This window comes from Oncorhynchus keta, chromosome 12, assembly GCF_023373465.1.
Source record: "Oncorhynchus keta strain PuntledgeMale-10-30-2019 chromosome 12, Oket_V2, whole genome shotgun sequence".
NCBI lineage: Eukaryota > Metazoa > Chordata > Actinopteri > Salmoniformes > Salmonidae > Oncorhynchus > Oncorhynchus keta.
This window is the reverse complement of record NC_068432.1, coordinates 47,867,911-47,893,020: the sequence shown is the minus strand read 5'-3', so window position 1 is coordinate 47,893,020 and position 25,110 is coordinate 47,867,911. Positions and strand designations below refer to the sequence as shown.

General features: G+C 41.7%; 1 protein-coding gene across 2 annotated transcripts in view; it reads left to right on the top strand.

Annotated features, from left to right (window-relative positions):
- prlra (prolactin receptor a) overlaps positions 1-25,110 on the top strand; it is a 42,534-nt gene that overhangs the window by 6,481 nt on the left and 10,943 nt on the right. Inside the window, exons 2-4 of one of the 2 annotated variants that reach the window (XM_052458528.1) lie at positions 16,153-16,255; positions 19,269-19,401; positions 20,297-20,466. In XM_052458528.1, coding sequence (XP_052314488.1) covers positions 16,186-16,255; positions 19,269-19,401; positions 20,297-20,466 — 373 coding nt within the window. In that variant the 5' untranslated portion in view covers positions 16,153-16,185. Of the gene's footprint in view, positions 1-16,152; positions 16,330-19,268; positions 19,402-20,296; positions 20,467-25,110 lie in introns of those variants that run through there. The other variant, XM_052458529.1, reaches the window with a different exon arrangement.

The following is a 25,110-nucleotide window of genomic DNA, read 5'->3' as shown; positions in this document are numbered from 1 at the left end:
ACACATACTGAGACAGAGAGGTGCTGTTTCACTGTCCAGACAGCATCAGATACATGGTCTACACATACTGAGACAGAGAGGTGCTGTTTCACTGTCCAGACAGCATCAGATACATGGTCTACACATACTGAGAGACAGAGAGGTGCTGTTTCACTGTCCAGACATCATCAGATACATGGTCTACACATACTGAGACAGAGAGGTGCTGTTTCACTGTCCAGACAGCATCAGATACATGGTCTACACATACTGAGACAGAGGGGAGCTGTTTCACTGTCCAGACAGCATCAGATACATGGTCTACACATACTGAGACAGAGGGGAGCTGTTTCACTGTCCAGACAGCATCAGATACATGGTCTACACATACTGAGACAGAGGGGAGCTGTTTCACTGTCCAGACAGCATCAGATACATGGTCTACACATACTGAGACAGAGGGGAGCTGTTTCACTGTCCAGACAGCATCAGATACATGGTCTACACATACTGAGACAGAGGGGAGCTGTTTCACTGTCCAGACAGCATCAGATACATGGTCTACACATACTGAGACAGAGAGGTGCTGTTTCACTGTCCAGACAGCATCAGATACATGGTCTACACATACTGAGACAGAGAGGTGCTGTTTCACTGTCCAGACAGCATCAGATACATGGTCTACACATACTGAGACAGAGAGGTGCTGTTTCACTGTCCAGACAGCATCAGATACATCGTCTACACATACTGAGACAGAGGGGAGCTGTTTCACTCTCTCAGATGCTTCATCTGAGATGTATCTTTCTGTTTATTTTTGTATTATTATATTTTATTTGGATGGGCAAGGAGGTACGGTAGGGCGGGCCAGGCCCCCTAAGGTCCTCCCATAACGTCGGCCCTGGGACACCGTATCCTGTGAGGCAGCGGTTAGCTTTGGTGTTTAACCATCGGTCCAGTAACCGACAGGTTGCTGGTTTGAACACCAGAGCCGATAAGGTGAAAATCTGTCGCTGTGCTCTTGAGCAAGGCACTTAACCCCAATTGTTCCAGGGGTGCTGGACAATGGTGATCGTTTCCGTGACGATTCTCCTTGCGGTTGTCTCAGGGTAAACGCATTTCCATAACACATGTGTGTAAAGTGTGTAACAGGATAAATATAAGCATCGGACACACATAATTCCTCTAACATAGCAATCAATCTTATATTGGTGAATGTCTGGCTAATGTTGGGGCTAACTTTTTAAGGTGGCATAATGCATATTTGACTGTTTCTGCTTGTTGTCCTGACATTTCACATTCCATACTTTGACTGTCATTTTCCTCTATTCTGTTCAAAGCACGCTGCTGTGCAAATTTGTCAGCAGTCAGAGACGTGACATGGATATACACCTCCATTTAGCTTTTTCTTAAAAGGTAAAATCATATCAAATCAATCAAATCAAATGTTATTTGTCACATACACATGGTTAGCAGATGTTAATGCGAGTGTAGTGAAATGCTTGTGCTTCTAGTTCCGACAATGCAGTAATAACCAAAAAGTGATCAACATAGGCTGTATAGTCTACACACAGTCGGTATCATAAGTATTCACCCCCCCCACCCCTTGTTTTTTTTCACATTTTATTGCTTTATAAATTGGGATTCAAATGGAATAAATCGCGTGGGTTTTTTTTGTCATAGGTCTGCACAAAAATCTTGACCATGTCAAACTGAAAAAAAAAAAAAACGTTTTATACATTCGTACTAATTTATAATAATAAATTAACTAAAATGTAAAAGTATTCACCTCCTTGGTTTAGGCAGGCTTAAGTTAGTTTAGGAGTAAAATGTGGTTTAACAAATCACACATTAAGTTACATGGACACTCTGTGTGAAATAATTGTGGTTGACATGATTTTTAAATGACAACTTTGTTTGAGTGTGAGTTTGGCTGAAGATCAGTGAGGTTTCCCCCATACATTCAACATCAGTAAGGTCCCAAAGTCAAATATTGAATTTAGCACAGATTCAAGTACAAAGACCAGGGAGATTTTCAAAAGCCTCAAAGAAGGGTAGTGATTGGTAGATGAGTAACAATAACAAATTAGACATTGAATATCACTTTAAGCACGGTCAAGTGCATAAATAATTGTGGGTGATATATTAAACTACAGAGACACATCAAAAATACAGTCATCCTTCAGATCTGAACTGGAGAACAGGAATGAACCTGCTCAGGGATGTCGCTATGAGGCCATTAGTGATTTTAAAACAGCTGAGTTCAGTAGCTGTGATGGGAGAAAACTGAGGATGGATCAACAACAATAATGACCTAAATGACAGAGTGACAAGAAGAATACAAATATACAGAATAAAATAAATAAAAAATAGAAACAACAACAATCCTTTACCCCAAATTTTAAAAAACACAGCAAAGGAAAACACTTTTTGGCTTAAAAGCAAAGCCGAATGTTTAAGCCAAATCCAACACCAGACATCACTGAGTAACTGCCTCCTTATTTTCAAGGATGGTGGTGGCTGCGTCATGGTATGGGTATGCTTGTCATCGGAAAAGACTGGGGAGTTTTTCAGGATAAAGACCAACGGGATCCTAGAGGAAAGTCTGATTCAGTCTGCTTTACATCAGACACTGGGAGAGGAATTCACCTTTTCAGCAGGACAATAACCTAAAACACAAGACCAAATCTACACTGGAGTGACTTACCAAGAAGACAATGGATGTTCCTATGTGGCCAAGTTACAGCTTTGGCTTACTGTCTAGCCATGATCCCCAACACCTTGATAGAGCTTGAAGAATTATGAAAAGAATAATGGGCAAATCTTGCACAATCCAGGTGTGTAAAGCTCTTAGAGACTTACCCAAGAAGACTCACAGCTGTAATCACTACCAAATGTGATTCTAACATGTATTGACTCAGGGGGGTGAATACTTATCTAATCAAGATATATTCATCTTTTATTTTTTATTCTTTTTTTTTTAAGTATATATTTTTTCTTCCACTTTTCACATTGGGTATTTAGTGTAGATCGTTGACAAAAAAATGACAATTAAATCCATTTTAATCCTACTTTGTAAAACAATAAAATGTGAATGAAATCGAAGGAGATGAATACTAATGAAACCCACTGTAGTCGAGGCTAGTTAGTAGTAAATGGATCGGTGGAAAGTGCTGATTTGTGAATTGTGTAATGAGATTCCCCCTGTGAGTCAATGAGTAATCCTGTTGTGTGCTCATTTTGAATTGAGGAGACGAGCTGTCAGCTGAGAGAGAAGCTGCTCACTCATCTCTCCTTTAGCACTGAGATGTGTATTTGTATCATACCCTTGATTATATATAATTAGCTCTGTAGGTGTCAGGTCAACTGCCATTTTTAGTTTAGCCAAAATAATCTACTGATAAGATTGGTAATAAAACAATAAAAAAAACATGGTTATTAACAATGATTAACACTCCAAGGATTTATCACATCAACCTCAGTCCTAAAATCAAATCTAGGCTACATTCATCTAGGAAAAGGTACAACTTTGTTTGTATGAATGTGGTTGGCACATGTTGTGCCAAGCAGCAAGGTTTGATGTCCAGAACATTCAAAAAGGTTGTCATTAAAGGTGGTGGTGGTGGTAGACGTGGCTATTGCTGTGCCTGTGTCTGTCAGCGTCCATAGAATTGGGAATTAACACTTAGGGTCAAGCCCCTGTGGAGGTTGTGTGCAGATAAAGGTTGTGTGAGATTGATTTATCTCTATGCTGTCCCCACAGTAGCTGTGGTGAGGTAATGGCAATTAACTCAAATCAAAGTTTATTTGTCACGTGCGCCAAATACAACCTTACAGTGAAATGCTTACTTACAGGCTCTAACCAACAGTGCAAAAAAGGTATTAGGTGAACAATAGGTAAGTAAAGAAATGAAACAGTAAAAGACAGTGAAAAATAACAGTAGTGAGACTATATACAGTAGAGAGGCTATATACAGTAGAGAGGCTATATACAGTAGAGAGGCTATAACAGTAGCGAGACTATATACAGTAGAGAGGCTATAACAGTAGCGAGACTATATACAGTAGAGAGGCTATAACAGTAGCGAGACTATATACAGTAGAGAGGCTATAACAGTAGCGAGACTATATACAGTAGCGAGACTATATACAGTAGAGAGGCTATAACAGTAGCGAGACTATATACAGTAGAGAGGCTATAACAGTAGCGAGACTATATACAGTAGAGAGGCTATAACAGTAGCGAGACTATATACAGTAGTGAGGCTATATACAGTAGAGAGGCTATAACAGTAGCGAGACTATATACAGTAGAGAGGCTATAACAGTAGCGAGACTATATACAGTAGCGAGGCTATAACAGTAGCGAGACTATATACAGTAGCGAGGTTATAACAGTAGCGAGGCTACCTACAGACACCGGTTAGTCAGGCTGATTGAGATAGTATGCATGTGTAGATATGTTCAGATTCAAACTAAATCTATTGGTATAGTTGTGAACAAGGCTAAGCTGCTCTCATCTACATGCTTTCACTTTGCTCTCTCTCTCAGTAGTAAGTACAGTAGTAAAACACAGTAGAGTTTATTTTCCCACTAAGTAACCTCATCTCAGGGCTGTTTTGCTACTAGGCTACTGAGCTACCCAGACTAGGCTACTGAGCTACCTAGGCTAGGCTACTAGGCTACTGAGCTACCTCGGCTAGGCTACTGAGTTACCCAGACTAGGCTACTAGGCTACTGAGCTACCCAGACTAGGCTACTAGGCTACTGAGCTACCCAGACTAGGCTACTAGGCTACTGAGCTACCTAGGCTAGGCTACTGAGCTACCCAGACTAGGCTACCCAGACTAGGCTACTGAGCTACTCAGGCTAAGCTACTAGGCTACTGAGCTACCCAGACTAGGCTACTAGGCTACTGAGCTACCCAGACTAGGGAGGGTGTAGCAGCTCTTAGAGGTGGAAGAAGAGAATGTTTTCATGACTCTGTGTACAGTGAAAACACTGAGGCATAAGACACGGTGAGGGTGAAGGAAGTATGTGAGACAGGACAGAGGGGTAAACACTTGTGATGTTTACTGTAAGCAACATATGGCACAGTATGTTGTGCCGTGTGTTTGTCCGTGCATATGTGTCTGTATGAGATGTCTCTCCGCGTTTAAACCACTGGGGAGAACACCATGACAGGGGGTCTGTTCAACATGTCCATTCACCAGATTGAATTATATATCTTTCCAGTACAACAGTGACAACCTTATGGATGTTTCCATTACAATGAATCTCATCCTACAAAATGTCCCATGATGCTCTGGTTCAGTTTTTACACTTTGTAAATAATTTGACCTAAACTCTTAGGGGAAAAAAGGGTTCTGATGCTATTCGGCGTCCCTCCCCGTGTGCTCTGTGTACCTACAGTAGGTGTACCTTGGTGGTGTGCTGCAGCCCTGGAGGAAAATGTCAGCAAAATCAAAGAACTTAGAATAACTAGAAATGGCAGCCATTTGGAAACACAGTAACCAGTCCAGTCACAAACCAAGATGTTTATTAACCCAAAGACTTTTTTCAATGTTAGGAAGAAGAGCCATCCTCTTGAATTGGTTTTGTTTGTTTGTTTGTTTGTGTGTGTGTGTGTGTGTGTGTGTGTGTGTGTGTGTGTGTGTGTGTGTGTGTGTGTGTGTGTGTGTGTGTGTGTGTGTGTGTGTGTGTGTGTGTGTGTGTGTGTGTATTATCCCATGCCCCAGGATACTTCTCAGTGCACAACAGCCCAGTCCCCATCCTGTATCAACAGAATCATGAGGAGGCTGGTCAGGCCGGTTTACACTTTACTGTTTAGGTCACATGACGGTCAAGGTTCTTCTGACAAGGCCTCAGAGTGTGTCAAGGTTAGTGTGTGTGTGTGTCTTTCACTTTTCTTTTTCCTTTATTTAATTAGGCAAGTCAGTTAAGAACACATTCTTATTTACAGTGACTGCCAATATAGAAAGATATCTAAACAACTACACACTTACAAACAAATTACCTACTGTTCCAGTCTGAAGGCAGCACCCACACGAGCCATTCAAAACCCTACTAGCCTAGAGTCATACCTGAGAATAATTAAATATCCCTAATCGTTATTCACCCAGGGAGCGTCAGGATATAGGCCTATCAGAAGAAGCATTAGGATCTCCTTACCGCACAGTGTGTTAACTCGGGGATTTGATACCTCACACCTTCTGAAATGACAGTCTGTAACATATTCTCTTCTCTGAACAAGCATTGGGTGTTGGGAATCAACAACACACTAGAATAGAATAGCGTGCTCTGCTGTTCCCCTTTGGTCCAGGCTGAAAGATCAAACATAACCCTGTTATTTGATCTTGTAATTGTAATACACCCCTATCCCACTGTCAGGAGGAATCAGAGAGAGAAAAAAGGCAGATGCTGTAGAATTCAGCGTAGGCTATCTCATTGGCCCTGAAGGTGCTCTGACGGTTCTAAACTCCTTGTCAGTAACAAATGGTTGTTTGAACATAATCAGTCATTGTATCTGGGAAAGGGAGGTAAAGAGCAAAATAGAGTCCTCCTCCACCATTATCTAGGAGTAATTGTAATCATTCCCTCACATAAAGGATCACCCCGTGGGGTTGCCATGGACACCACCTCACTTAACTTCTAGGATGCCATCTTATCTTTAGACTCAAGGTTCTAGAATTGCTTTTAGTGCAAAGATCGTTAATTTATTTTATGGTTTTAATCTAAAGAAAGTGTATTTATTTTATGGTTTTAATCTAAAGAAAGTGTATTTATTTTATGGTTTTAATCTAAAGAAAGTGTATTTATTTTATGGTTTTAATCTAAAGAAAGTGTATTTATTTGATGGTTTTAATCTAAAGAAAGTGTATTTATTTTATGGTTTTAATCTAAAGAAAGTGTATTTATTTTATGGTTTTAATCTAAAGAAAGTGTATTTATTTTATGGTTTTAATCTAAAGAAAGTGTATTTATTTTATGGATTTAATCTAAAGAAAGTGTATTTATTTGATGGTTTTAATCTAAAGGAAGTACAGGCCCAAGTACAGTGTTGTAAATGAGTAAATGCAGTGCAGGCAGATTGTAAAAATCATTCATTACTACTTCTTTTGGCAGGCTTACTGGTATCGGGTTGTAGATGTCCCACAAAGCCATTCATTGATGTATTTTTATATCTAAGTTGAACCAAGAAATCCAATACAAGATATGAACCTAACCCATTGTTATCTAGACTATAGTTGAGATTTAATTTATCCTTTCAATCACGATTAAGTATCTAGAGGGATAAACCAGCACGGGATAGAGAAAATAGGAACCTGAGTGAGCAAAAGATGAGAACCGTGAGAACGAAAACATTTAGGGTCACTATACAGACGTTGAATGAATTTATGTTTATGAGCGTCCCTGTTTGTTTTCCCTTCACTCACTTTGCCAGCTTAGCAGGCTGCAGCTTAGTGATGCTATGGTTATGTAAGACAGAGCTATATACAGCCAGAGGACAATCCTCCCCTCCTTTCAACCACTTCAACTCTAATCTGACAGTTATCAGATTAGGATGACGTAGAAATCAAGGAAATCAATTTATATCCATCTATCTCCATGATTTAGTCTGTTGGGAAATGTAAATATTGGTGATCAATATCAAAGAACGTTTTGTAATTTAGGTCTAATTGCGGCAAAAGAAAATATAGCCATATCCAGAATTAGCCATCCCCGAGGGCAGTCTGGTAGCTCGTATATGTCTGTAGGTTAATAATGTAGTAAGGTACGGTGGAAGCTTATGCAAGAGGGCTTTATAAACAAAAAGAGTGCAAGGCATCAATCTACGAGACTTCAAGGAGGGTCCGCCTACTTTCTGATACAGAGTGTGGTATGATAAACTGCGTTCACAGTGAATGCAGCTGCCACAGCCTACTTTCTGATACAGAGTGTGGCATGATAAATTGCGTTCGCAGTGAATGCAGCTGCCACAGCCTACTTTCTGATACAGAGTGTGGTATGATAAACTGCGTTCACAGTGAATGCAGCTGCCACAGCCTACTTTCTGATACAGAGTGTGGTATGATAAACTGCGTTCACAGTGAATGCTGCTGCCACAGCCTACTTTCTGATACAGAGTGTGGTATGATAAATTGCGTTCGCAGTCTTCAGTACAGTGGCAGCTGCATTCGTATAATCGATTTTCCCCATAGTCTATAACTGGTATGAATGTCGACTGAATGATTTGTTATCGGCTATTTAATGAAAGGTATGCCCTATTCTTATAAAGGAAGTTCATTTTCATTCTTAACTTCTTAAGTAACTAATTAATATGCTTTCTGAAAAATAGCTTCTCGTCCATCCAGATATTAATAACCTGGGATATCAGCAGATACATTTTACGTGATTTGGAAAATTAGTTTGCATTAAATTCTGATTCCAGTTCAATCAAGGTTTTCTGCAAAGCATCATTTATTATGTTTTTTTTTATTTTTTTATTTCACCTTTATTTAACTAGGCAAGTCACTTAAGAACAAATTCTTATTTACAATGACAGTCTAGGAACATTGGGTTAACTGCCTTGTTCAGGGGCAGAACGACAGATTTTTACCTTGTCAGCTCAGGGATTCGATCCAGCAACCTTTCGGTTACTGGCCCACTAGGCTACCTGCCGCCCCAAAAAGCCCGATTGCAGTTATGTTAGAGCGTTGTCAACAGAAAGCACAGCGGTATCATCCTCATACACTTGTTAGCTCATCAACCTGAGGTTTGGCTAAACTGGACCAATGATTCAGCATACCATAGTTTCAATGGCAAAAGTACAGTAGTAAAACACAGTAGACTTTATTTTCCCACTAAGTCACCTCATCTCAGGGCTGTTTTGCTACTGTGCTACCCAGGCTAGGCTACTGAGCTACCCATACTAGGCTACTGAGCTACCCAGGCTAGGCTACTGAGCTACCCAGGCTAGGCTACTGAGCTACCCAGGCTAGGCTACTGAGCTACCCAGGCTAGGCTACTGAGCTACCCAGGCTAGGCTACTGAGCTACCCAGACTAGGCTACTGAGCTACTCAGGCTAGGCTACTAGGCTACGCAGAAGTGGAGGGTGTAGCAGCTCTTAGAGGTGGAAGAAGAGAATGTTTTCATGACTCTGTGTACAGTGAAAACACTGAGGCATAAGACATGGTAAGGGTGAAGGAAACACTAGTGGTATTTACTGTGAGACAGACCGTCACAATATGTTGTACCATGTGTTTTTCTGTGCATATACGTCTGTGTGGTGAGAAAACCATGCCAGTGGGCCTGCTCACCATGTCCATTCCCGAGATTACATTATGTACAGTATCATTCCAGTACGACAGTGACACGATTCTGGATGTTTCCATTACAATGAACGTCATCCTACAAAAGGTTCCATGATGCTCTGGTTCAGTTTTCATACATCATTTGACCTAGGTCGCCTCCTAAATGACACCCTATTCCCTACATCAGGGATGGGCAGCTCCAGTCCTCGGGGGTCGGAGTGGTGTCACACACTGTCCACATCCCTAGTCAACACAGCTGATTAAAGTAATTGCATTCTAAACTGAAGATCATAATCAGTTGATTGTTGGAGTCAGGTGTGTTAGCTGGGGCTGGGTTAAACGTATGACACCTACCAGGCCCCCGAGGACTGGAGTTGCCCATCCCTGCCCTAGTGCACTACTTCTGACCAGAGCCACAGGGCTTAAAAGTAGTGTACTATGTAGGGAATAGGTTGCCATTTGGGACGCAGTCCTGGTCATGGGAGATACCACTCATCAGACACAAGGGACAGTTTGAAGACGCTCAGCAACCTCTATGTGCCATTCAGAAGATTAACACTAAAGAAGGGAGTCTAATGAGACCAATGTCTCTTTCACCAGGGAGCCCTGCAATTTTTTATTTTACCTTTATTTAACTAGGCAAGTCAGTTAAGAACAAATTTTTATTTTCAATGATGGCCTAGGAACAGTGGGTGAACTGCCTGTTCAGGGGCAGAACAACAGATTTGTACCTTGTCAGCTCAGGGATTCACCTCCCGGTTACTAGTCCAACACTCTAACCACTAGGCTATCCTGCCGCCCCAATGACCATGTCCATCTTGTCGATACAGCGCCTTCATAAAGTATTCATACCCCTTGACTTATTCCACATCTCAATTAAAAATGGATTAAAACAACAACAAACCCCCCTCTCTCACCCATCTACACACATCCCATAATCACCCCATAATGACAAAAGTTTTTTATTTTTTTTTTAAATGCAAATATATTGAAAATGAAATGTACATAAGTATTCACATCGCTGAGTCAATACATGTTAGAATCACATTTGGCAGCGATTTTGTTTTACAACAGTCTGTCTGAGCTTTGCACACCTGGATTGTACAATATTTTCATATTATTATTTGAAAAATTATTCAAGTCTTGCTGTAGATTTTCAACCTGATTTTAAGTCAAAACTGTAACTAGACCACTCAGGAACATTCACTGTCTTCTTGGTAAGCAACTCCAGTGTAGATTTGGCCTTGTGCTTTAGGTTATTGTCCTGCTGAAAGGTGAATTTGTCTCCCAGTGTCTGTTGGAAAGCAGACTGAACCAGGTTTTCCTCTAGGATTTTGCCTGTGCTTAGATTTATTCTGTTTCTTTTCACCCTAAACTCCCTAGTCCTTGCCGATGACGAGCATACCCATAACACGATGCAGCCACTACCAAGCTTGAATGTATGAAGAGTGGTACTCAGTGATTTTGTTGTTTTAGATTTGCCCCAAACAGAAAGCTTTGTTTTTTAAAAGTTAATTTCTTTGCCACATTTTTGTTGTTGCAGTTTTCCACTTTTATTTAATCCATTTTTAAATTCAGGCTGTAACAACAACATGTGGAAAACGTGTGAACGCTTCCTGAAGGCACTTTACATCGATACTGAGGTGTGCCGACATACACTACTATAATACGATGTGTTTTCAGTGCAAAAAGATCATATCCATGTCTAGCAGCACCTTGCTTTTTAATGCTATTCAGCGACCCTCCCCGTGTGCTCTGTGTACCTACAGTAGGTGTACCTTGGTGGTGTGCTGCAGCCCTGGAGGAAAATGTCAGCAAAATCAAAGAACTTAGAATAACTAGAAATGGCAGCCATTTGGAAACACAGTAACCAGTCCAGTCACAAACCAAGATGTTTATTAACCCAAAGACTTTTTTCAATGTTAGGAAGAAGAGCCATCCTCTTGAATTGGTTTTGTTTGTTTGTTTGTTTGTTTGTGTGCGTGCGTGCGTGCGTGCGTGCGTGTGCGTGTGTGCGTGTGTGTGTGTGTGTATTATCCCATGCCCCAGGATACTTCACAGTGCACAACAGCCCAGTCCCCATCCTGTATCAACAGAATCATGAGGAGGCTGGTCAGGCCGGTTTACACTTTACTGTTTAGGTTACATGACAGTCAAGGTTCTTCTGACAAGGCCTGAGAGTGTGTCAAGGTTAGTGTGTGTGTGTGTGCGTACTGTGATTCATATAGAAAGATATCTAAACAACTACACACTTACAGTGTCTAAAGACTACTTTGTTGAGCCATCATACCTACTGTACACTCTTAGAGAAAAAGGGGCTCTCTAGAACCTAAAAGGGGTTTTCAGTTGTCCCCATAGGAGAACCCTTTGAAGAACCCTTTTTGGTTCCAGGCAGAACCCTTTTGAGTTGGAACCCAAAAGAGTTCTACCTGGAACAAAAAAGGGTTCTCCTATGGGGACAGCTAAAGATACGTTTTGGATCCCTTTTTTCTAAGATTGTATATTGTGGCTTTTGTAGCAGTCTCCAGTTGGTGTACTGATGTTTGACGACCAGGCCTGTGCACAAGGCAAGGCCCAGGTCAGGTTCTAATGACCTACTATTCCAGTCTGAAGGCAAAACCCTACTAGCCTAGAGTTATACCTGAGCCCCTTAATAATTAACTATCCCTAATCGTTATTCACCAAGGGAGCATCAGGATATAGGCCTATCAGAAGAAGCCTTATGGTCTCCTTACCGCACAGGGCACAATCTGATACCTCACATCTGAAATATCAGTCTGTAGCCTCTTAACATGTAGGATGCTATCCTAGACCCAGGGTTATCCTAGACCCAGGGTTATCCTAGACCCAGGGTTATCCTAGACCCAGGGTTATCCTAGACCCAGGGTTATCCTAGACCCAGGGTTATCCTAGACCCAGTTATTCCCAAGAAAGTTGATTTATTTCATGCTTTTATACCAAAGAAATCTAGTTGAACTACTAATGACCAAGAAATAAAATACAAGATATTAACCTAACCCATTGTTATCTAGACTTAGTTCTGGCCTATAGTTGAGATTTAATTTATCCTTTCAATCACGATTAAGTATCTAGAGGGATAAACCAGCACGGGATAGAAAAAGGGGGGAACCTGAGTGAGCAAAAGATGAGAACCGTGAGAACGAAAACATTTAGGGTCACTATACAGACGATGAATCAATTTACGTTTATGAGCGTCCCTGTTTGTTTTCCCTTCACTCACTTTGCCAGCTTAGCAGGCTGCAGCTTAGTGATGCTATGGTTATGTAAGACAGAGCTATATACAGCCAGAGGACAATCCTCCCCTCCTTTCAACCACTTCAACTCTAATCTGACAGTTATCAGATTAGGATGACGTAGAAATCAAGGCACCGTGGAGTAAATACCACCATCACTCTAGGGGTCAGAGGTCATGGAGGTAGCAAGGTAGCTAGATGGAGCAATGTAGTTAAATAAGTGTTACTTCATCGACTTAGTGGAAGTACCAGTGAGGCACGCAGAACAGACGATCTCTGACTGGCCGCTATTAGATAGTGATCCCTTCACTTCATCGACTTAGTGGAAGTACCAGTGAGGCACGCAGAACAGACGATCTCTGACTGGCCGCTATTAGATAGTGATCCCTTCACTTCATCGGCTTAGTGGAAGTACCAGTGAGGCACGCAGAACAGACGATCTCTGACTGGCCGCTATTAGATAGTGATCCCTTCACTTCATCGGCTTAGTGGAAGTACCAGTGAGGCACGCAGAACAGACGATCTCTGACTGGCCGCTATTAGATAGTGATCCCTTCACTTCATCGACTTAGTGGAAGTACCAGTGAGGCACGCAGAACAGACGATCTCTGACTGGCCGCTATTAGATAGTGATCCCTTCACTTCATTATTTTTTTTTTTGCGATCCACAGTCCTGCAAATGGGGTTTGCATTGCAGTCTGATACAGAAGCAGGAGTAGCAGTGTATAAGGTAGTTGTTGTGAAATTGTTCGGTTAGATTACTAGAAGCACAAGCATTTCGCTACACTCACATAAACATCTGTTCACCATGTGTATGTGACAAATCAAATTTGATTTGATTTGGATTTGTTTCTCCTTGGTTATGGTGACACATAAGCCCTTAGCGTTACACAATCAGATGTGCTGTACATGCCAGCTGGAAAGAAGAGGGGCTTTGTTAATCTTTGCACACATGAGGGGAAAACAATATCCTTTTTCTCCAGCTTTTCTGTCATGTTTACTCTTCTCTGCAGGCCTTAAATATATTTTTATATCATTCTATATACGGCACTTCAAAAATTTAATTGACTCATGACTACTTCAAAGTAGCAAGGCTTTGTGATTCCAGCTCTTTCTCAAGGTGTTAAGATAAAATGCTGACCTGGGAGGAACCCATTAATTGCTCAGTAATAAGACCTTATGCACAGCACACTCCAGCTGTCAGAGAGATTCACACGTCTTTCTGGCTCGCCTTGCACACAGATTACATCACAGTGTAGAGAACCCTGTTCGTCACTATGAACAGAGCCTAATTGACCTCGTTAGTTACCCAATTAGACAGGATGTCAGCATGCAGAGGGCCTACTCTACAGAGGATACTGGGAGGAAACTCTGTTGCTGAGGGAATATTTTTCCCTCAGCAGTTTCAGGTGTATGATTAAATAAAACATGTTTAATACTCTGCCTGAAAAGCTGAATTCTCCAGCTATTCTTCGTTTCTGTTATTCTTATTTTCTATCAAAATATCACAGCTATTTTCCTCATCTTAGTATTATATTCTGATCTTATATTGATTTTCACCTGAATGGTGTTAAACATCAAGTCAACATTAATAAATATTTTATAAGCAAAAAATATAAAAAATATTGATCACATACACATGGTTAGCAGATGTTAATACAAGTGTAGCGAAATGCTTGTGCTTCTAGTTCCGACAGTGCAGTAATATCTAACAAATGCACAACGACTACCTTATATGCACACAATATAAAGGGTGGGAATATGTACATATAAATATATGGATGAGCGATGGCTGTGCGGCATAGGCAAGATGCAATAGATGGTATAAAATACAGTATATACATATGAGATGAGTAATGTAGGATATGTAGACATTATTAAAGTGGCATTATTAAAAGTGACTGGTTATACCTTTACTAAATCCATTTATTTAAGTGGCCAGAGATTTGAGTCTATGTTGGCAGCAGCCTCTCTGTGTTAGTGATGGCTGTTTAACAGTCTGATGACCTTGAGATTGAAAAACAGCTTCTGTCTCTCGGTCCCAGCTTTGATGCACCTGTACCGACCTCGCCTTCTGGATGATGGCGGGGTGAACAGGCAGTGGCTCAGGTGGTTGTTGTCCTTGATTATCTTTTTGGCCTTCCTGTGACATCGTGTGCTGTAGGTGTCCTGGAGGGCAGGTAGTTTGTCCCCGGTGATGCGTTGTGCAGACCTCACTACCCTCTGGGGAGCCTTGCAACTGAGGGTGGTTGCCGTACCAGGCGGTGATACAGCCCGACAGGATGCTCTCGATTGTCCATCTGTAAAAGTTTGTGAGGCTTTTAGGTGACGAGACAAATTTCTTCAGCCTCCTGAGGTTAAAGAGGCACTGTTGTGCCTTCTTCACCACGCTGTCTGTGTGGTTGGACCATTTCAGTTTGTCCGTGATGTGTACACCGAGGAACTTAAAACTTTCCACCTTCTCTGTTTTGTTGATGTTGAGTGAGAGGTTATTTTCCTGACACCACAATCCTGAGGGAATTTCCATGACTGTGGAATGGGGCCATGGATGGATTATAAAATGTCATTTAAACTACATACTTTGCGGTTAGAAATTGAACTCAACCACCTGGACAAGGGTGGGATGGCCCAGTTGAACCAAGGGTGGGATGGCCCAGTTGAACCAAGGGTGGGATGGCCCAGTTGAACCAAGGGTGGGATGGCCCAGTTGAACCAAGGGTGGGATGGCCCAGTTGAACCAAGGGTGGGATGGCCCAGTTGAACCAAGGGTGGGATGGCCCAGTTGAACCAAGGGTGGGATGGCCCAGTTGAACCAAGGGTGGGATGGCCCAGTTGAACCAAGGGTGGGATGGCCCAGTTGAACCATGGGTGGGATGGCCCAGTTGAACCATGGGTGGGATGGCCCAGTTGAACCAAGGATGGGATGGCCCAGTTGAACCAAGGGTGGGATGGCCCAGTTGAACCAAGGGTGGGATGGCCCAGTTGAACCAAGGGTGGGATAGCCCAGTTGAACCACGGGTGGGATGGCCCAGTTGAACCAAGGGTGGGATGGCCCAGTTGAACCAAGTTGACACTGACCTTCACTAACACACCAGTCTAGAATGGCTGTCTTTCCAAATCTGGTCTAGTTGAGGCTACTAATACTATACTATACTAATACGCAAACCTACAGTTTGTATTATTTCCTGAGGATGGAGGTACAGCCCCTTTATGTAACAATAAAGATATATAACAAGTAAATGAGTTAGAACCCATTGAGACATATTGACCCTTTTCATCATGTAACTGGTCAGATGGCAAGAATTTGTTCGGTCAATTACAAAATACAACTCCACTAATAACACAAGTTGAAACACTGCATTTAAAATCATCATGTAGGATTACACACAAAAAAAAACGTATTTCCATCGTGGTCTTCAGTCTGACTTTGGCCGGCATATACTGTACTGGTAGAAGCCATGTTGTTTCCCCTAGCATCAAGTCTTGTTTCTACTGATCACACAAGACAACCAGGGGTTCAATTATATGATGTCGCCTGTCTAGTGTTCTAGTGTTCAGAGCCCCCTGATAGGTTGATCCCTGGTCATGCTTCATGCTTGGTCTGTTTCTGTCTCTGTTTTCCCAGAATTCAACCTGACTTGCGAGGCAGTGAGGCGTCATGATGTGGAGAGACGTGGGAGTAACACTGATACTGTCACTAATCCTGCCTGTGGTTGCTCAGGGAGCACGTAAGTCACAGACCACAACTTGTGTGTTACGTGTGTGATACTGCCACTAATCTGCATGTGGTCACTTGGAACATGTAAGTCAAAGACCAGGCCATGTAACCTCTGATTGTATTTGGACTACAATGTCCATATATAACTGGCTGAATTAATGGGAGACAGTGTGTCCAGAATGAAACTACGCATGGGGCATATTTTATTTTGCCTTTATTTAACTAGGCAAGTCAGTTAAGAACAAATTCTTATTTACAATGACGACCTATCCCGGCCAAACCCGGACGACACTGGGCCAATTGTGCGTCGTCCTATGGGACTCCCAGTCATGGCCAGATGTGATACAGCCTTCAGGTAGCCTAGTGGTTAGAGCATTGGACTAGTGACCGGAAAGTTGCAAGTTCAAATCCCTGTGCTGACAAGGTACAAATCTGTTCTTCTGCCCCGGAACAGGCAATTAACCCACTGTTCCTAGGCTGTCATTGAAAATAAGAATTTTTTTTCACACATTTCAAACAGAATTCTTAACTGACTTGCCTAGTTAAATAAAGGTTCAATTTAAAAAATGTTTTAAAAAATGACTGTAGTTTGAGTAATATGCCCCTCCCAGTAAACATTGGAAATATACTACTACCATATCTAGATAACTTGTGCATTTTTAATGGACCCTAAACAGCCACAAGTAAAATGGACCCTTTAGATATTGATATATTCTAGATAGATATATGTTGACCTCAATGGGAAAACAGGGTCTAATAAAGGTCAAATAAAATATAAAATGAATAAGGAAATTGCTGGTCTAACTGTGAAAAGTATTGTGTGTTGTCTCACTGGTGTTGTCTCACAGGTGTTGTCTCACAGGTGTTGTCTCACAGGTGTTGCGTGTTGTCTCACAGGTGTTGCATGTTGTCTCACAGGTGTTGTCTCACAGGTGTTGTCTCACAGGTGTTGCGTGTTGTCTCACAGGTGTTGCATGTGGTCTCACAGGTGTTGCGTGTTGTCTCACTGGTGTTGTCTCACTGGTGTTGTCTCAATGGTGTTGTCTCACTGGTGTTGTCTCACAGGTGTTGTCTCACTGGTGTTGTCTCACTGGTGTTGTCTCACAGGTGTTGTCTCACTGGTGTTGTCTCACTGGTGTTGTCTCACAGGTGTTGTCTCACAGGTGTTGTCTCACAGGTGTTGCGTGTTGTCTCACTGGTGTTGCATGTGGTCTCACAGGTGTTGCGTGTTGTCTCACTGGTGTTGTCTCACTGGTGTTGTCTCACAGGTGTTGTCTCACTGGTGTTGTCTCACAGGTGTTGTCTCACAGGTGTTGTCTCACAGGTGTTGTGTGTTGTCTCACAGGTGTTGTCTCACAGGTGTTGTCTCACTGGTGTTGTCTCACTGGTGTTGTCTCACAGGTGTTGTCTCACTGGTGTTGTCTCACAGGTGTTGTCTCACTGGTGTTGTCTCACAGGTGTTGTCTCACAGGTGTTGTCTCACTGGTGTTGTCTCACAGGTGTTGTCTCACTGGTGTTGTCTCACAGGTGTTGTCTCACTGGTGTTGTCTCACTGGTGTTGTCTCACAGGTATTGTGTGTTGTCTCACAGGTGTTGTCTCACAGGTGTTGTCTCACAGGTGTTGTCTCACTGGTGTTGTCTCACTGGTGTTGTCTCACAGGTGTTGTCTCACTGGTGTTGTCTCACAGGTGTTGTCTCACAGGTGTTGTCTCACTGGTGTTGTCTCACAGGTGTTGTCTCACTGGTGTTGTCTCACAGGTGTTGTCTCACTGGTGTTGTCTCAATGGTGTTGTCTCACTGGTGTTGTCTCACAGGTGTTGTCTCACTGGTGTTGTCTCACTGGTGTTGTCTCACAGGTGTTGCGTGTTGTCTCACTGGTGTTGCATGTGGTCTCACAGGTGTTGCGTGTTGTCTCACTGGTGTTGTCTCACAGGTGTTGTCTCACAGGTGTTGCGTGTTGTCTCACAGGTGTTGCATGTGGTCTCACAGGTGTTGTCTCACAGGTGTTGCGTGTTGTCTCACAGGTGTTGCGTGTTGTCTCACAGGTGTTGCATGTGGTCTCACAGGTCTTGCGTGTTGTCTCACTGGTGTTGTCTCACTGGTGTTGTCTCAATGGTGTTGTCTCACTGGTGTTGTCTCACAGGTGTTGTCTCACTGGTGTTGTCTCACAGGTGTTGTCTCAATGGTGTTGTCTCACTGGTGTTGTCTCACAGGTGTTGTCTCACTGGTGTTGTCTCACAGGTGTTGCGTCACTGGTGTTGTCTCACTGGTGTTGTCTCACAGGTGTTGTCTCACTGGTGTTGTCTCACAGGTGTTGTCTCACAGGTGTTGTCTCACAGGTGTTGTCTCACTGGTGTTGTGCTGACCTGGTGTACCAGTTGTCTGACCTGGTCTACCAGTTGTCTGACCTGGTCTACCAGTTGTCTGACCTGGTCTACCAGTTGTCTGACCTGGTCTATCAGTTGTCTGACCTGGTCTACCAGTTGTCTGACCTGGTCTATCAGTTGTCTGACCTGGTCTATCAGTTGTCTGACCTGGTCTATCAGTTGTCTGACCTGGTCTATCAGTTGTCTGACCTGGTCTATCAGTTGTCTGACCTGGTCTACCAGTTGTCTGACCTGGTCTATCAGTTGTCTGACCTGGTCTACCAGTTGTCTGACCTGGTCTATCAGTTGTCTGACCTGGTCTATCAGTTGTCTGACCTGGTCTACCAGTTGTCTGACCTGGTCTATCAGTTGTCTGACCTGGTCTACCAGTTGTCTGACCTGGTCTATCAGTTGTCTGACCTGGTCTATCAGTTGTCTGACCTGGTCTACCAGTTGTCTGACCTGGTCTACCAGTTGTCTGACCTGGTCTACCAGTTGTCTGACCTGGTCTACCAGTTGTCTGACCTGGTCTACCAGTTGTCTGACCTGGTCTACCAGTTGTCTGACCTGGTCTATCAGTTGTCTGTCCTGGTTTATCAGTTGTCTGACCTGGTCTATCTGTTGACTGACCTGCTCTACCGGTTGTCTATCCTTCAGGCCACACCCCCCCAGGAAAGCCCAAGCTGACCAGCTGTAGGTCCCCAGATAAGGAGACCTTCACCTGCTGGTGGGAGGCAGGCTCTGATGGGGGGCGACCCACCACCTACTCCCTCTTCTACCACAAAGAGAAGTGAGTGGTTATACAGAAATATGACATGCCCACTGGCAAGGAGGTGGACACCCACGAAGCAACACCATCCCCTCCCCATGCCTGCATTACCCCCTATCACATGCTCCCTCCTAAAAACCATTGGCCACTTGTCTTGGACACACCTTCACACACAGGCTTAGGTACAAACACGCTGGTGTTTTTCAGGAATTGTTTATGTAAACACAAAGGCAAAGGATGTTGACTTGTTTTTTCCCCCTGTCATGTAAATAGCAAGACTGAAAAATCATAACAATGCCTCCACACGAACACTTGTTATTCTGACTCCTGTCCGGACGTGTTGTTCATCACTAATATCACATTGTCATCTCTGTGTCAACGCTCCTTGTCCAGCTCTGACACGGTCTATGAGTGTCCAGACTATTATCCTATCTGTCTGTCTCTCTCTGTCCCTGTCCCTCTCTCTCTCTCTCTGTCCCTGTCTCTCTAGCTCTGACACGGTCTATGAGTGTCCAGACTATTATCCTATCTGTCTGTCTCTCTCTGTCCCTGTCTCTCTCTCTCTGTCCCTGTCTCTCTCTCTCTCTCTCTGTCCCTGTCTCTCTAGCTCTGACACGGTCTATGAGTGTCCAGACTATTATCCTATCTGTCTGTCTCTGTCCCTCTCTCTCTCTCTCTCTCTCTCTCTCTCTCTCTCTCTCTCTCTCTCTCTCTCTCTCTCTCTCTCTCTCTCTCTCTCTCTCTCTCTCTCTCTCTCTCTCTCTCTCTCTCTCTCTCTCTCTCTCTCTCTCTCTCTCTCTCTCTCTCTCTCTCTCTCTCTCTCTCTCTCTCTCTCTCTCTCTCTGTCCCTGTCTATCTGTCTCTCTCTCTGTCTCTCTGTCTCTAACTGGAACTGTCTCTCGCTGTCCCTTTCCAGCTCTGAAACAGTCTATGAGTGTCCAGACTACCATACAGCAGGAGCCAACTCCTGTTTCTTCAACAAGAATGAAACATCCATCTGGGTCAACTACAACATCACTGTAGTGGCCACCAACGCCCTCGGCAACAACTTCTCTGACCCTGTGGATGTAGACGTGGTCTATATAGGTAAGAAACTTGACCCTATGGACGTGGTCTATATAGATAAGAAACTTGACCCTATGGACGTGGTCTATATAGATAAGAAACTTGACCCTATGGACGTGGTCTATATAGATAAGAAACTTGACCCTATGGACGTGGTCTATATAGATAAGAAACTTGACCCCATGGACGTGGTCTATATAGATAAGAAACTTGACCCTATGGACGTGGTCTATATAGATAAGAAACTTGACCCCATGGACGTGGTCTATATAGATAAGAAACTTGACCCTATGGACGTGGTCTATATAGATAAGAAACTTGACCCTATGGACGTGGTCTATATAGATAAGAAACTTGACCCTATGGACGTGGTCTATATAGATAAGAAACTTGACCCTATGGACGTGGTCTATATAGATAAGAAACTTGACCCTATGGACGTGGTCTATATAGATAAGAAACTTGACCCTATGGATGTGGTCTATATATATAAGAAACTTGACCCTATGGATGTGGTCTATATAGATAAGAAACTTGACCCTATGGACGTGGTCTATATAGATAAGAAACTTGACCCTATGGACGTGGTCTATATAGATAAGAAACTTGACCCTATGGACGTGGTCTATATAGATAAGAAACTTGACCCTATGGACGTGGTCTATATAGATAAGAAACTTGACCCTATGGACGTGGTCTATATAGATAAGAAACTTGACCCTATGGACGTGGTCTATATAGATAAGAAACTTGACCCTATGGACGTGGTCTATATAGATAAGAAACTTGACCCTATGGACGTGGTCTATATAGATAAGAAACTTGACCCCATGGACGTGGTCTATATAGATAAGAAACTTGACCCTATGGACGTGGTCTATATAGATAAGAAACTTGACCCTATGGACGTGGTCTATATAGATAAGAAACTTGACCCTATGGACGTGGTCTATATAGATAAGAAACTTGACCCCATGGACGTGGTCTATATAGATAAGAAACTTGACCCTATGGACGTGGTCTATATAGATAAGAAACTTGACCCTATGGACGTGGTCTATATAGATAAGAAACTTGACCCCATGGACGTGGTCTATATAGATAAGAAACTTGACCCTATGGACGTGGTCTATATAGATAAGAAACTTGACCCTATGGACGTGGTCTATATAGATAAGAAACTTGACCCTATGGACGTGGTCTATATAGATAAGAAACTTGACCCTATGGACGTGGTCTATATAGATAAGAAACTTGACCCTATGGACGTGGTCTATATAGATAAGAAACTTGACCCTATGGACGTGGTCTATATAGATAAGAAACTTGACCCTGTGGACGTAGACATGGTCTGTATACAGAGAGAGTATAGAGGATATACAGAGAGAGTATAGAGGATATACCTAGAGAGTATAGAGGATATACAGAGAGAGTATAGAGGATATACAGAGAGAGTATAGAGGATATACAGAGAGAGTATAGAGAATATACAGAGAGAGTATAGAGGATATACAGAGAGAGTATATAGGATATACAGAGAGAGTATAGAGGATATACAGAGAGTATAGAGGATATACAGAGATAGTATATAGGATATACAGAGAGAGTATAGAGAATATACAGAGAGAGTATAGAGGATATACAGAGAGAGTATAGAGAATATACAGAGAGAGTATACATAATAAACAGAGAGTATAGAGGATATACAGAGAGAGTATAGAGGATATACAGAGAGTATAGAGGATATACAGAGAGAGTATATAGGATATACAGAGAGAGTATAGAGAATATACAGAGAGAGTATACAGAATATACAGAGAGTATAGAGGATATACAGAGAGAGTATAGAGGATATACAGAGAGAGTATAGAGGATATACAGAGAGTATAGAGGATATAAAGAGAGAGTATAGAGAATATACAGAGAGTATAGAGGATATACAGAGAGAGTATAGAGAATATACAGAGAGTATAGAGGATATACAGAGAGAGTATAGAGGATATACAGAGAGAGTATAGAGGATATACAGAGAGAGTATAGAGAATATACAGAGAGTGTATACAGAATATACAGAGAGTATAGAGGATATACAGAGAGAGTATAGAGGATATACAGAGAGAGTATAGAGAATATACAGAGAGAGTATACAGAATATACAGAGAGTATAGAGGATATACAGAGAGAGTATAGAGGATATACAGAGAGAGTATAGAGGATATACAGAGAGAGTATAGAGAATATACAGAGAGTATAGAGGATATACAGAGAGAGTATACAGAATATACAGAGAGTATAGAGGATATACAGAGAGAGTATACAGAATATACAGAGAGTAAGGAGGATATACAGAGAGTATAGAGGATATACAGAGAGAGTATAGAGGATATACAGAGAGAGTATAGAGGATATACAGAGAGTATAGAGGATATACAGAGAGAGTATAGAGGATATACAGAGAGAGTATAGAGAATATACAGAGAGTATAGAGGATATACAGAGAGTATAGAGGATATACAGAGAGTATAGAGGATATACAGAGAGAGTATAGAGGATATACAGAGAGTATAGAGGATATACAGAGAGAGTATACAGAATATACAGAGAGTAAGGAGGATATACAGAGAGTATAGAGGATATACAGAGAGAGTATAGAGGATATACAGAGAGTATAGAGGATATACAGAGAGAGTATAGAGGATATACAGAGAGAGTATAGAGAATATACAGAGAGTATAGAGGATATACAGAGAGTATAGAGGATATACAGAGAGTATAGAGGATATACAGAGAGAGTATACAGAATATACAGAGAGTATAGAGGATATACAGAGAGTATAGAGGATATACAGAGAGAGTATAGAGGATATACAGAGAGAGTATAGAGAATATACAGAGAGTATAGAGGATATACAGAGAGTATAGAGGATATACAGAGAGTATAGAGAATATACAGAGAGAGTATAGAGGATATACAGAGAGAGTATAGAGAATATACAGAGAGTATAGAGGATATACAGAGAGAGTATATAGGATATACAGAGAGAGTATAGAGGATATACAGAGAGTATAGAGGATATACAGAGAGAGTATATAGGATATACAGAGAGAGTATAGAGAATATACAGAGAGAGTATAGAGGATATACAGAGAGAGTATAGAGGATATACAGAGAGTATAGAGAATATACAGAGAGTATAGAGGATATACAGAGAGTATAGAGGATATACAGAGAGAGTATAGAGGATATACAGAGAGTATAGAGGATATACAGAGAGAGTATAGAGAATATACAGAGAGAGTATAGAGAATATACAGAGAGAGTATAGAGGATATACAGAGAGAGTATAGAGGATATACAGAGAGAGTATAGAGGATATACAGAGAGAGTATAGAGGATATACAGAGAGAGTATAGAGGATATACAGAGAGTATAGAGGATATACAGAGAGAGTATAGAGGATATACAGAGAGAGTATAGAGGATATACAGAGAGTATAGAGAATATACAGATAGTATAGAGAATATACAGAGAGTATATAGGATATACAGAGAGAGTATAGAGGATATACAGAGAGAGTATAGAGGATATACAGAGAGTATAGAGGATATACAGAGAGAGAGGATATAGAGGATATATACAGAGAGAGTATAGAGAATATACAGAGAGTATATAGGATATACAGAGAGTATAGAGGATATACAGAGAGTATAGAGAATATACAGAGAGTATAGAGGATATACAGAGAGAGTATAGAGGATATACAGAGAGAGTATAGAGGATATACAGATAGTATAGAGAATATACAGAGAGTATATAGGATATACAGAGAGAGTATAGAGGATATACAGAGAGTATAGAGGATATACAGAGAGAGTATAGAGAATATACAGAGAGTATAGAGGATATACAGAGAGAGTATATAGGATATACAGAGAGAGTATAGAGAATATACAGAGAGAGTATAGAGAATATACAGAGAGAGTATAGAGGATATACAGAGAGAGTATATAGGATATACAGAGAGAGTATAGAGAATATACAGAGAGAGTATAGAGAATATACAGAGAGAGTATAGAGGATATACAGAGAGAGTATAGAGGATATACAGAGAGTATAGAGGATATACAGAGAGTATAGAGGATATACAGAGAGTATAGAGGATATACAGAGAGAGTATAGAGGATATACAGAGAGAGTATAGAGGATATACAGAGAGTATAGAGGATATACAGAGAGAGTATAGAGGATATACAGAGAGTATAGAGAATATACAGAGAGTATAGAGGATATACAGAGAGAGTATAGAGGATATACAGAGAGAGTATAGGGGATATACAGAGAGTATAGAGGATATACAGAGAGAGTATAGAGGATATACAGAGAGTATAGAGAATATACAGAGAGTATAGAGGATATACAGAGAGAGTATAGAGGATATACAGAGAGTATAGAGAATATACAGAGAGTATAGAGAATATACAGAGAGAGTATAGAGAATATACAGAGAGAGTATAGAGGATATACAGAGAGAGTATAGAGGATATACAGAGAGAGTATAGAGGATATACAGAGAGAGTATAGAGGATATACAGAGAGAGTATAGAGGATATACAGAGAGAGTATAGAGGATATACAGAGAGAGTATAGAGGATATACAGAGAGAG